At 54.7% G+C, this 12294-nt stretch overlaps 1 protein-coding gene and 1 long non-coding RNA gene across 3 annotated transcripts in view; both read left to right on the plus strand.

Moving 5' to 3' along the window:
- The window catches only part of LOC132216699 (uncharacterized), a 207008-nt gene that overhangs the window by 127085 nt on the left and 67629 nt on the right, over positions 1–12294 (plus strand). The window lies entirely within an intron of this gene.
- On the plus strand, positions 652–10820 carry AP2S1 (adaptor related protein complex 2 subunit sigma 1). 2 transcript variants are annotated; one of them, XM_059666042.1, is made up of 5 exons: positions 652–803; positions 5221–5370; positions 9457–9570; positions 10203–10262; positions 10456–10820. In XM_059666042.1, exons 1-5 carry the CDS (start codon positions 801–803, stop codon positions 10555–10557), a joined length of 429 nt encoding a protein of 142 aa, XP_059522025.1. In that variant the 5' UTR covers positions 652–800; the 3' UTR covers positions 10558–10820. The 2 variants fall into 2 exon arrangements, with proteins under 2 accessions (XP_059522025.1, XP_059522024.1); XM_059666041.1 differs by lacking the exon at positions 652–803 and adding an exon at positions 918–1031.

The raw sequence follows: 12294 nt of genomic DNA on the forward strand, positions 1-12294 counted from the left end.
CTGGACAGGAAGTAAGAAGATCCCTATTACCTGATGTTAACGATGAATATTCATGATGTTAGCTAATATTTATTGAGCACTTACTATGTGTCAAGCACTGTGCTAGGTACTTTGGAAGTTATCAAAGCTTTCAAAGAATCCTACCGAGGCGGCCCCTTGATCTCTCCTATTTCACAGACGAAATTAAGAGGTGAAGTTGTCGGCCCAAAGTCTCACGGCTAGGAAATGCAACGGCAGAATTTGCACACACGCAGTTCACGCTCTTATACTACTCTCCGTCTCCCATAGGGAAACACTCAACGTATTTTAAACAAAGCCCTGGGTGAGCACGGCAACACAGTTACACTTCCAGCGTCCCACATGCCGTTTCTTATTTAAAACTACTATTCCCAGCATGCCCATCTCGCCTTGGAGGAGGGGCCATGAGAACTACTTTTCCCAGAATGCAACGCTCAGCTTGCTCACCGCCGAGGGTTTCGGTAATTGTAGTCCTCCGAAGACACAACTCCTAGCATGCGTGAGGAAACGGGGAGAGGGAAACGGGGAGAGGAAAACGGACAGAGGAAAATGGACAAATTCTCAGGATGTTGGGAAGAAGGACCGTCTCTTTTCCCCTCCTTGCCACCCTGACGCGCAAACCCATTCTTGTGACTACAGTTCCCAGCGGGCTGTGCGCTAGAGGGCGAGCGGATTCTTCTGCCGGAAGTCCGCTCTAGCCCTGGATCCCCCAACACCTTGCAGAGCGGGAGCCGCCCAGTCGCCGCGGGACCGGGGCAGCTGGGGTCCGCACGGGGGTCGCCATGGTAACTGGGGCGCGCTCGCGTTGGGGACCGGAGGAGGGTGGGCCCACGTGCAGATTGGAGGCTGAGTCGGGCACTGACAAGCCCCCCCCGCTGCGGTGCGTTGGTCTGGGCCGGGCTCGAGCTCTCGGGATGGGGGCCGATCAAAGGCCGGGAAGCGGGGAACTGAGCGCTGGTTCTGGGCATGGGGGTACACCTGGTGCTTGGAGGCTACGGATCGTTGGAGATAAGGTGCCAAGGGGAGAGGGCTGTAGGGTGGAAGACATTGGAGATGATTGGGGGAGTTTTGAAACCGGAGGCAATTGCCGAGGCAGGGTCTCGAGGGTAGAAAGAAGGAATCGGAGGCAGGGAGGGGGCGTCCCAAGAGGAGGGCCCTCTGGGAGCGTGGCTGGAGCGTGGGAGAAGGAGAGAGACGTCGGGATGAAAGAGAAAGGGTCTCCGGAGGCAGGAAGCTGGCATTGCAGGCGGAAGGGGGTGCTGAAACGGGCGGGACGCTGTTGATGGGAGACTGGGACGTGGAGGCGGGAAGTGGACCACTGTAGGGAATGGGCCTTTGGTGCCCGGGAAAGCGTGCTGCAGGGGAAAGAAGGCTTGGCGGAAGGGAATGGATACTAGACATGAAATGGGGTGCAATGTGACAGGTCTTCCCACCGGGGAGGTGAGTGGCGGGGGGGGGGGGGGGGCAAGGGGGTGGTCGGAGTAGGCACGGAAGTGAGAGATTGGGCTTTTGGAGCAAGGACTGGGTATGGGATTTGGCACCTGACCCCCGGGCTGGGGCTTTTGGATCGGAAGAAAGGATTCTTTGGGCCGGGAGCTGGGAAAAGAGATGAAGGGTGGTGGGTGTCGGAACAGCACCCCTCAACTCTATAGGTTTGCTTCTAGCTCTCCTTCCTGGAGGATCTGAGTGCCTCCGCCTCTAGAGGTCCACCCCCACGCAGGCGCCTTCCCTTCCGGCCCCTGACCCCTGCCCTGCTCGGAAGTGGTTTTCCCTGGCTCAGCAGAAGGGGTTCTTGGAAGGAGGTAGTAATAGCCTGTCCCAGCCAGCTGGATTGCTGGGGGGAAGTGGATAGAATATGTGGAGAGCGAGATTTAGGAAAGAGTGGACTCTTGCGACAGGGCGGGGGCTCCCCTCTCCCTCCCTCCTACCCCCCCCCCGCCCCCCCCGCCCTCCCCCCCCCCCCGCCCCCGCAGGGTAAGGGAGCTCAGAGCAAAGCCATTGGACTCCCAGCTCTGCTTGCTGGCTGCGAGACTTCTTCCCCCGAGCTTCAGTTTCTTTATCTATAAAATGGGCATGAGCATGCCTGTCTCAAATAGAACTGGGCCCAAAGGCAGGCTTCCTATCCGGGTGAACTTGGGCCGTAGTTTTCTCAGTCAGAGGCGCTGAATGATAATACTGCGAAGAACTAACACAGCCAAACCTCGGTTCTCAAACGTCTCCCGCCTTGAACAATTTGGTTCTCCACCAAGTTGTTCATGGGAAAATGTCTCGGTTGTCGAACAGCACCTCGGTTCTGGACCCGACACCCCCTGTCATACTGATACCTGTGTGATCAGTCAGGCGACAACGGAGAGAAGGCTCCAGTGTGAGTCAGTTTACCACTAAACCTCGCGCTGTTCACATAAGTCTCCCTGGGTTCTAAGAAGGTTAGTGGCAGCAGCAAAGTGAAAAGGAAAGTTGTGAGAACAACAATAGAGCTGAGAAAAGAAAAAACTGCAGAGTGTGATAGAGGTGTTCAGGCGTCTGATCTGGCTCCCGAGTCTGGCGTGGCGAAATCCACGATTCCTACAATTTTAAACCGTAAGGAGGCCACCGAGAGCGCTGATGTTGCTACGGGCGTGGAAGTGCTCCTGGAACAGTGATGGCGAACCTATGACACGCGTGTCAGAGGTGACACGCGAACTCATTGTTTTGGTTGATTTTTCTTTGTTAAATGGCATTTAAGTATATAAAATAAATATCAAAAATATAAGTCTTTGTTTTACTATGGTTGCAAAGATCAAAAAATTTCTATATGTGACACGGCACCAGAGTTAAGTTAGGGTTTTTCAAAATGCTGACACGCCGAGCTCAAAAGGTTCGCCATCACTGGACTAGAACAACGATCACAGGCAACTGAGAAAGTTTAAAACAGGGAATCCTTTTGGGGGGTCTGGAATGGGTTCATTCAATTTACATGATTTCTAAATGGGACAAACGACTTGCTTTTCGAACATAGCACTTCTTGAACAGCCTTCCAGAAGGAATTGAGTTTGAGAACTGAGGTTCCACTATACTACGTGTCACTTAGTATGTGCCAGTCACTGTACTACGACCCGTATGTTTAGTAACCTGTGCAACAGCCTTAGGAGGGAGGGACTCTCGTTATGTCCGTTATACAGAGGGGAAACAAAGGCCCAGAGAGGTTCAGTGACTTGCCCATGGACACACAGCGAGCAGTGCCGAGATTCATTCAGACTGTCGAGTTTGAGTTCTTAGCCACTCGGTCAGATGCCCCTCAGTCATCACAATAGCTAATTTTATCGAGTGCTCAGTGTGTAACGGGCACTCCGCTAAGCACTCCTGGCATTAACGCGTTCAGCTTTCATGTGTGCCCTATGACAGTTGACCTGGCATTTCAGAATCATAAAAACACAGTTTCTAAAAAAAAACAACAAAAACAAAAAAACACAGTTTCTAGCCATCACGGATGATACTCATATCTGACCCGAGCCAAGCACTGTTCTGGGTACTTTTCCTATATTGTTTACTCCTCATCACACCCTTATGTGGCCCTATTTTCCAGGTGGGTAAACTGAGGCACCAAGCGGTATGTCACTGAAGAAGTGGCAGATGCTTTGGGAAATAGCTTAGCGGTTCCTGAAGGTTAGATAGAGAGCTACCACATGACCCAGCAATTCTACTCCTAGGTTTCCACCCTGGAGAAATGCAAACATACAACCACATAGAAACGTACACATGAATGTTCAGAACAGCATGATTCATAATCACCCAAAAAATGAAACAACCCAAGTGTCCAGCCACTGCTGAGTGGAGAAAGGAAATGAAGTTATCCACAGAGGGGGACACAACGTGGATGAACTTTGGAAACATTGTGCTGAGTGAAGAAGCCAGATACAAGTCGCACGCTGTGCGATTCCACTTCTAGGGGATGTCCAGAACAGGCAAATCCATGGAGGCGGAAAGATTCGTGGCTGCTGGGGGCTGGCGGGGGAGGGTGGCTGCTAATGGGCGGGGGGTTTCTTTCTGGGCTGAGGAACATGTTTCTGGAATTAGTGGTGATGTATGCACAGTTGTCTGAATATACTAAAAACCATTGAGCTATATACATGTGTGGTGGGTTTTATGGTTTGTGAATTATATCTCAACTAGCAGCCCTGCGCACAAATCCGTGTGCCAGTAGCTTGATGCCGCCCTCCTGTAGCTCCCCCCGCACCCCCTCATAGCTTGCTGCCCTCCCCCCTTCTGTAGCTCTTGCTGCCCCACCCTCCTGCTGATCCGTGATCCAGTCATTATACAGTTGGTCGTTATGTAACAACCATTTGCATATTACATCTTTATATTGTAACTAGAGGCCCGGTGCATGAAATTCGTGCATGGGGGGGAGTTCCTCAGCCCAGCCTGCACCCTCTCCAATCCAGGACCCCTCAGACATCCCTCTTGCAATCCGGGACTTCTGGCTCCTAATTGCTCACCTGCCTGCCTGCCTGATCGCCACTAACCACTCCGCCTGTCTGCCTGATGCCCCTAACCACCTCTGCCTGCCTGCCTGGTTGCCCCTAACTGCCCTCCCCTGCCGGCCTGGTCGCCCCTAACCACCTCTGACTTGGCCCGCGCCACTGTGGCTTTGTCCAGAAGGACGTCTGGATAGATGTCTGGTCTAATTAGCATATTACCCTTTTATTAGTATAGATAGGATTTTTTTAAATAAGTAAAAAAAAAAAAAAAGTAAGTAAAAAGAAAAAAAGAAGTTAGCCCTGCCAAGACCCATACCAAAGACGTCTGAAATGCAAACATTTATTGAGTGCCTGCTATGTGCCAGCTACTGAACTGTTTTTACAAACTGATTTAACCTGCAAAATAGCCTGAGAAGGAAACCTGTCTTGCCGGTGGGGAAATGGGCGCTCAGGAAGGCAGGTCTCGTGTCCAAGGCCAGGCAAACGAGGTGGTGGGGCCTTGCTTGGACTCAGGGCCCGGGAGCTGAGGGCAGAGTTGGCTTTTCTGCGGAGGAGAAATCTCTCCAGGGGCTGGAGGGAGCTGGGATGGGAGTGTGTGGCCAGCGGCCTGGCTGGGCCCCGGGGAGGGCAGGCAGCAGGGAGGGGTGGCCCTCTCTCCCTGGCGGTGATGGGTGGGGCTGTTGGGTGTATGTAGCGCTGGCCCTCTCCCCCGGCCTCTCTCACTTCCTTCTCCTGCTGCCCCCAGATCCGCTTCATCCTCATCCAGAACAGAGCGGGCAAGACGCGCCTGGCCAAGTGGTACATGCAGTTTGATGATGATGAGAAGCAGAAGTTGATCGAGGAGGTGCACGCCGTGGTCACGGTCCGAGATGCCAAACACACCAACTTTGTGGAGGTGACAGACCCCGGCCCCCCATACCTCCTTTCAGGCCCTCCCCCAGACCCTCCTCCCTTCCCACATTCATTCACTCAGCATGCTGTTAGCTTGCTGTCTTCCTTTTTTTAGGCACTTTGCATTGTGAAACTTTTCAAACGTACAGATTCGTACAATGAGGGAGAAGTGGAGTGAAGGTTCATGCACCCACTACCCAGATTTAATCAGTATTAATATTATGCCTTTTTGCTCTACCTTTTTCTTTTTTGAGCTGAAGAATTTTGGGGGGTTGCCTTCTATATATATATATATATATATATATATATATATATATATATATACATACATACACACACACACACACGCACGCACACACACACACACACAGTGGGGCCTTGACTTACCAGTTTAATTTGTTCCGAGACCGAGCTCGTTAAGGAGCTCGTTAAGGAGCTCATTAACTCAAATTACTCTGTCAACTCAATGCAAAAAATCGGCTGAGAGACAGCTGGTATCTCAAAAAACTCATTAGTTGGGACACTCGTAAGTCAAGGCCCCACTGTATATACGTGTGTGTGTATAGTTTTTTATTGATTTCAGAGAGGAAGGGAGGGGGAGCAAGAGATAGAAACATCAATGATGAGAAAGAATCATTGATCGGTTGCCTCCTGCGCACCCGCTACTGGGGATCGAGCCCACAACCCGGGCATGTGCCCTTGACTGGAATCGAACCTGGGACCCTTCAGTCTGCAGGCCGACGCTCTGTCCACTGAGCCAAACCAGCTAGGGCTGGGTTGCCTTTTAAAGGCTTACTATAAAAATGTTCAGATTCACAAAACTAGAGAGGATAGTATAACAAACCATCCCTTACTGTAGCATGTGCAATTAAGTTACAGTCATCATGGTATTTCAGGATATGACTTAGAAAATAAAAGCCTTTCATTTCCACAATAGTATTATCAGACCTGATAAAATGCATCATACTTTTTATTTATTTGTTTGTTTGTTAATCCTCACCCAAGGATATTTTTCCATTGATTTTTAGAGCGAGTGGAAGGGCTGGGGAGAGACAGAGAGAAGGAGAAACATGGATCTGAGAGCGAAACATCGATTGGTTGCCTCTCGCAGGCATCCCAACCAGGGCCGGGCACTGAGTCCGCAACTGAGGCACATGCCTTTGACTGGAATCGAACCTGGGACCCTTCAGTCCTGAGCCAGACTGGCCAGGGCTATACTTTTTTAATATTACTCTAATACTTGGTGAATATTTAAATTTCCCCCAAATTATCAATACTGGTTGTTAAAAGCCGGTCAGTCTTGCATTGCTTTGGTCTCTTTTCATCGAGAAGTCTCCACCTTTAGTTCCCATGGTGTTAGCCTGTTCAAGAGACCAGGCTGGGTGTCCTAAAGAATTCAGCAAATATTTATGGAGAGCCTGTGTGTGTGTGTGTGTGTGTGTGTGTGTGTGTGCGTGCCAGGCGCTGCTCTGGGCGCTGGGATACTGCAGCGAACGTAAGAGACATGACTGAGTCCCTGCCCTCAGAGCTGATGGTAAAGATACAGTGTCAGGTGGTGACAGGGGCCCCGAGCATCAAGCGCGTGGGGGATGGAGTGTCCAGGTGCGCGTGGGGGATGCGGGTGTGTGTGCTGGGGCTGGAATGCGGCTGTAAATGGCTTGATCAGAGAACCCTCATTGAAGAGGTGACATCTGAGCCAAGACCTGCCTGAAGGGGTTGAAGAATGGGAAGGACATGGTATCTGAGAGAGGAACATTCCAAGCCCCGGGTACTGGCAAGTGCAAAGGCCCTGTGGCGGGAACATACTGGGCATTCTTGGAATAGCAGGAAGGCCAGCCGCCTGAGGTGGAGTAATGGGGGAGGGACAGGAGGAGATGAGGACAAAGATAACACGGGCAGATGGCGCAGGGCCTTGGGGCTGTGGTGAGGACATGGCCCTTCCTCTGAGTGAGGGGGCAGCCATGGAAGGTTTTGAGCAGAAGAGGGACATGGGCCGACTTGGGGGCCCTCTATGGGGGCAAGAGCAGAAGCAGGGAGGCTGCGGGAGGCGACAGTCAGGGTCCAGGTGACAGGTGCAGGTGAGTAGAACCGGTGTGGAAGCAGTGGGGGTGGCCAGAAGACTGGGAGGTAGAGCCAGCGGAAGGACCAGTGGTTAGATGTGGAGTGGGAGAGAGAGCGGCCCACCGGTAGCATGGCACCGTCACTTTAAGACCGGACCGGCTTTGGAAAGAGCAGGCTGAGGTGCAGGTGAGCAGTGAGGTGTCTGTCTGTCCAGGAGGGAGCAGAGTCGGAGTTCCGGGGGAGGGGTTGGCAGACACAGGTGGACACCCCTGCGGGGGGAGGGGACATTATTGTGTCTCCTGAAGCACCTGTCAGTGTCCAGGGCTGGGGACACCGCGGTGACAGCCCGCCTTCCCTCCGGGGCTCACTGTCCAGTGGGGAGATGGCCCTGTCCCTAGACTGACAGCTGGAGTGGTCAGTGGCCGAAGGCGTTCAGAGGGGGGACCCCCTCAGCCTGCAGGAGGAGGCTGAGCCGAGTGTGTAGCAGAGGACGTGTGGGTCGGGCCGACCTCGGTGAAGGAGGGGGAAGGGGGAGCCGGGAAGGGAGGCTCAGAGAGTGCGGCTCAGCGACAGGCTCTGCCCGGGCCGCCAGCTTGACAGGCAGCACAGGCAGAGCGTTCCTGCCCGGGAGACGAGCCCTCTCTCCAGGGCAGGGGTCTCAAGTCACAAACTGTGTCAGTTAAAGGAAAAGTGGCCCTGGCCGCTGTGGCTCAGAGGGTTGGGCGTCTTCCCAGGCCCCGAAAGGTCCCGTTTGACGCCCGGTCAGGGCTCGTGTCCAGGTGGCAGGCTCAGTCCGGGTGGGGCGTGTGTTTCCCTCTCACGTCCACACTTTTTAAATTTTTTATTGATTTTTTACAGGGAGGAAGGGGGAGAGGTAGAGAGTTAGAAACATCACTGAGAGAGAAACATCGATCAGCTGCCTCCTGCACATCTCCTACTGGGGATGTGCCCACAACCAAGGTACATGCCCCCGACCGGAATCGAACCTGGGACCTTTCAGTCCGCAGGCTGACGCGCTATCCACTGAGCCAAACCGGTTAGGGCTCACGTCCATACTTTTGTCTCTCCCTCTCCCTTCTTCTCTCTCTAAAAATCAATTAAAATTTTTAAAGAAAGGAAAGTGGAGTATGCACCCTGACACATGCTTGTTAGTCGGTGGGTTATGTGCGGGCAGCGCTGTAATGAGGTCAGAAACTAACCAAAGGATGAGCTGGAAAGAATAAACATCCAGGGCTAACGTTGGCCTTCGCAGCTGCCGCCAGGTGGCGCCAGACGCCCGCCAGGCCTGGGCCTGGGGCTTCAGCTGGTGGCTTTGTGCTTTGCAACCCAGGACGCATCTCTGTGTCTGTACCTGCCTGTCTCTCTATCTTACACATACAATTAGCGCCTGTGTCCCCGTCCATGCGCACTTATGCCTGGGTTGTGTGTGCTGCTGGAATAATCTTTCCGTGACAGTTCAGGTAGGAGCAAGGCTTGGTTACCAGTGGTGACTGCTGCCCGGCACAGAGCCTGCCCCGCGTCGGTGCTCAGCCAGTCTGTGGATGAATGAACGAGTCGTCCAGGCTAAGGCCTCTGCCTCTCCAGAGGCGCTGGGGAGCCACGCAAAGGTGGGGAGGGTGCCGTGGGACCTGCCTGGCTCCTCCTGGGCTCTGGGCCTTTCTGCAGGCTGTTCCCTCTGCCTGGAACACTCCGGCCCATTCACTCCTGCTCATCCTCCAGACCTCAGGTCTGGCGCCCCCTCCTCCAGGAAGCCCTCTGGGCCCCCAGGCTGGGTTAGCTGCCCCCTCTCGGCTCCTGCAGCCCACCCCTGCCCTCTCTGGGGATGTCTGAGGATGGATCTCTCAGCACTGCACTGGGAGCCAGGAGGGGAGGGCCAGGCCCATGTCCGTCATCACGGTGTCCCCAGCGCAGGGCCAGGCACAGAGCAGGGCCTCAGGGGCGTGAGAGAAAGGAGGAGATGTTCCGGCCCACTCTGCCCAGCACGTTGGGCTCTGGGGCACGCCGTCCCTGACCGTCTCTCTGCCCGCAGTTCCGGAACTTCAAGATCATTTACCGACGCTACGCCGGCCTCTACTTCTGCATCTGCGTGGACGTCAACGACAACAACCTGGCCTACCTGGAGGCCATCCACAACTTCGTGGAGGTGCGCGCCTGGGGGCGGGCTGGGCCCTGGTGGCCTCCAGTACGGGGCCGTCCCTGGTCCCGCTGCGCAGACCCTCCTCGACCGCACCTGCCTGTTTCTCTACCCACCTCGCTGCCTTTTGTGTTTCTCTCCTTTTTCCCTTTTTTGTAACATATTTTTATTGATTTCAGAGAGGAGGGGGGAGAGAGAAACATCAATGATGAGACAGAACCATCGACCAGCTGCCTCCTGCACGCCCCCCACTGGGGACCAAGCCTATATCCCAAGCATGTGCCCTTGACAGGAATCAAACCCGGGACCCTTCGGTCTGCAGGCCAACGCTTTACCCACTGAGCCAAACCAGCCAGGGCCTTTCCCCCTTTTCTTTGGTCCTTGTTTCTGCTGCAGCCACTGTCGTCTTTATGCAGCCACCTGTCTCCGTGCCCACGCGTCACTTTCCCCATTCCTTTCTCCCTCTCCCTCAGTCTGTCTGTCGTTTTGCCATGTCTTTCTGTCGTCATCTGATCTTCGTTCTTGTTTGTCTCCCTCTCCCTCCCGCTCGGTCTCTTTTGCCATCTCTGTCTGATGACCTCTGTTCCTGTCTCTGTGTGTCTCTCTCCCTGCCCGTCTCTCACCGTCTCTCCCTCTCCCAGGTCCTAAACGAATATTTCCACAACGTCTGTGAACTGGACCTGGTGTTCAATTTTTACAAGGTGGGCTCCTGGTGACGTCGCGGCCGTGGGGCCACAGGCAGGGGAGGGGGTGGGCCGTAACCCCTGTTGGCACCTCCACGCCTCTGCTGGTGCCCGTTTCCCGGCTCAGGCCTCGGAGCCCCCAGCGCCCAGGTCGGGACCCGCATCCGGGCCCTTCCCTCACGCCGGCCCTCCTGTCCCCTCCCCCACTCAGGTTTACACGGTCGTGGACGAGATGTTCCTGGCCGGCGAGATCCGCGAGACCAGCCAGACGAAGGTGCTGAAACAGCTGCTGATGCTCCAGTCCCTGGAGTGAGCGGCCCCTCCGCCCCGGCCTCCATGGACTTGCCTGCTCGCTTCCCCGTTCCAGCCCGGGCCGCCCCGGAGCCCCTCCCTCAGCTGCCCAGGAGGAAGGCACCCAGCTGGGTCTGGGCCGCAAGGGAGGAGACTGCACCCCACTGCCTCTGGGCCCCAGCTGCGGGCGGAGGCCACCTCGTGTGTATTGAGTAACCGTGCCGTTGTCGTGTGACACCGTGAGTGCGTGTGTGGAGCCCCCAATAAACCTGTGGTCCCCTCCTGGCCCCGTGTCTGTCTTCCCTGGGAGCCGGGGCACTCGGGACTCCCTGGTGAGTCAGCAAACACTGATGGTGCCGAGAGGCCCGTCCACCCTGCCCCTGCACAGAGGCCCCGGACTGGAAGGGGTGACAGGTTTAGACCCGAGCGCTTGCTACTCAGATACTAATAGTCACAGCGAACACGCAACGTCACTGATTATCGCCCAGGCGTCGCTCTGAGCATTGATACTGTTACCTTACTCCTCAGCTACGAGGGAGAGAGGCTCCCTCATTTTTCAGACGCGCTCAGGAAGGTTCAAAGACTCGCCTGAGGTCACAGAGCTGGTCAGTGGCCGAGCCGGGTTTGTTCTGAGCTAGTTTTTTGTGTGTGTGTTTTTTCTCATTGATTTGCAGAGAGAGTAGAAGAGAGAAAACATCAAAGAGGGAAAGACAGAAACAGCGATGTGAGAGAAACATTGATGGGTTGCCTCCTGCAGGCACCCTGATTAGGGCCCGGGTTGGGGAGGATCCTGCAACCGAGGTACGTGCCCTTGACCAGGATCGATCCCTGGACCCTTCGTCCACAGGCCAATGCTCTATCCACTGAGCCAGACCGGGTAGGGCTGTTTTTGTTTTTTAAAGCATTATTTTTTAAAAAAATGTGTGTTTATTGATTTCAGAGAGAGGGAGAGAAAGACAGAAACATCAATGATGAGAATCATTGATCAGCTGTCCTGCACACGCCACACTGGGGGTCGAGCCCATAACCTGGGCCTGTGCCCTGACTGGGAACCGAACCATGACCTCCTGGTTCATAGGTTGATGTTCAACCACTGAGCCGGCTGGGCTGTTCTGGCTACTTTTGAGCCCAGGCAGGCGGCTGCGGAATCCTTGTTTTATTTTAACCACTAGCTCGCACGGTTGTTGCAAGGGCAGGCGCGGGGCCCGGTGTTCAGTGGTTCCCGCAGTGGCACTGCTGGCCCCGGGGCGGACAGTTCTTCATGTGGGAGTCTGTCCCGGGCATGGCCAGGCTGTCGGCCCCTCCACCAAATGCCAGCAAGTGGCCTTCTGGCCCTTGTGATGAGAAAACACCCCTGTGTGTCTGGTGCCCTCTGGTGGCAGTGCTCTGCTTCCCCCACCCCTCAGCCCCCAAGCCCGTGCCCACTGAGAGCAGTGATGGCGTCCGGCTGCATCCGTGACAGGCGCCCTTGGCAAGCTGCAAACTATACCAGTCATCCTGGCAGCTCTTATGAATGTGACGCAGCCTCCCTCAGTCTCCCAGCTCCACCACGTACCTGCTGGGAGACCTTTGGGTAAGTCACTTCACCTCTCTGCCTGCCTCAGTTTCTTCATCTGGAAGATGGATCGATAACAGTTTCTATCTCACAGGGTGCGCTTGGGAATTGAATGAGTCACTCATGGGAGAGTTTAGGATAGTGAGCACGCATTCACTCGGCAGACATTAGGCGCCTGCTGTGTGCACGGCCTGTCGGAGACAC

This window comes from Myotis daubentonii, chromosome 15 (assembly GCF_963259705.1).
Source record: "Myotis daubentonii chromosome 15, mMyoDau2.1, whole genome shotgun sequence".
Taxonomy (NCBI): Eukaryota; Metazoa; Chordata; class Mammalia; order Chiroptera; family Vespertilionidae; genus Myotis; species Myotis daubentonii.

Bases quoted from the DNA above. Each gene is read 5' to 3' on its own strand.
- AP2S1 (XM_059666041.1), top strand. From the start codon at position 933: ATGGGGGCCGATCAAAGGCCGGGAAGCGGGGAACTGAGCGCTGGTTCT. The intron at 5,371-9,456 runs GTGACAGACCCC...CTCTGCCCGCAG, and splicing joins AACACACCAACTTTGTGGAG to TTCCGGAACTTCAAGATCAT. The intron at 9,571-10,202 runs GTGCGCGCCTGG...TCCCTCTCCCAG, and splicing joins CCATCCACAACTTCGTGGAG to GTCCTAAACGAATATTTCCA.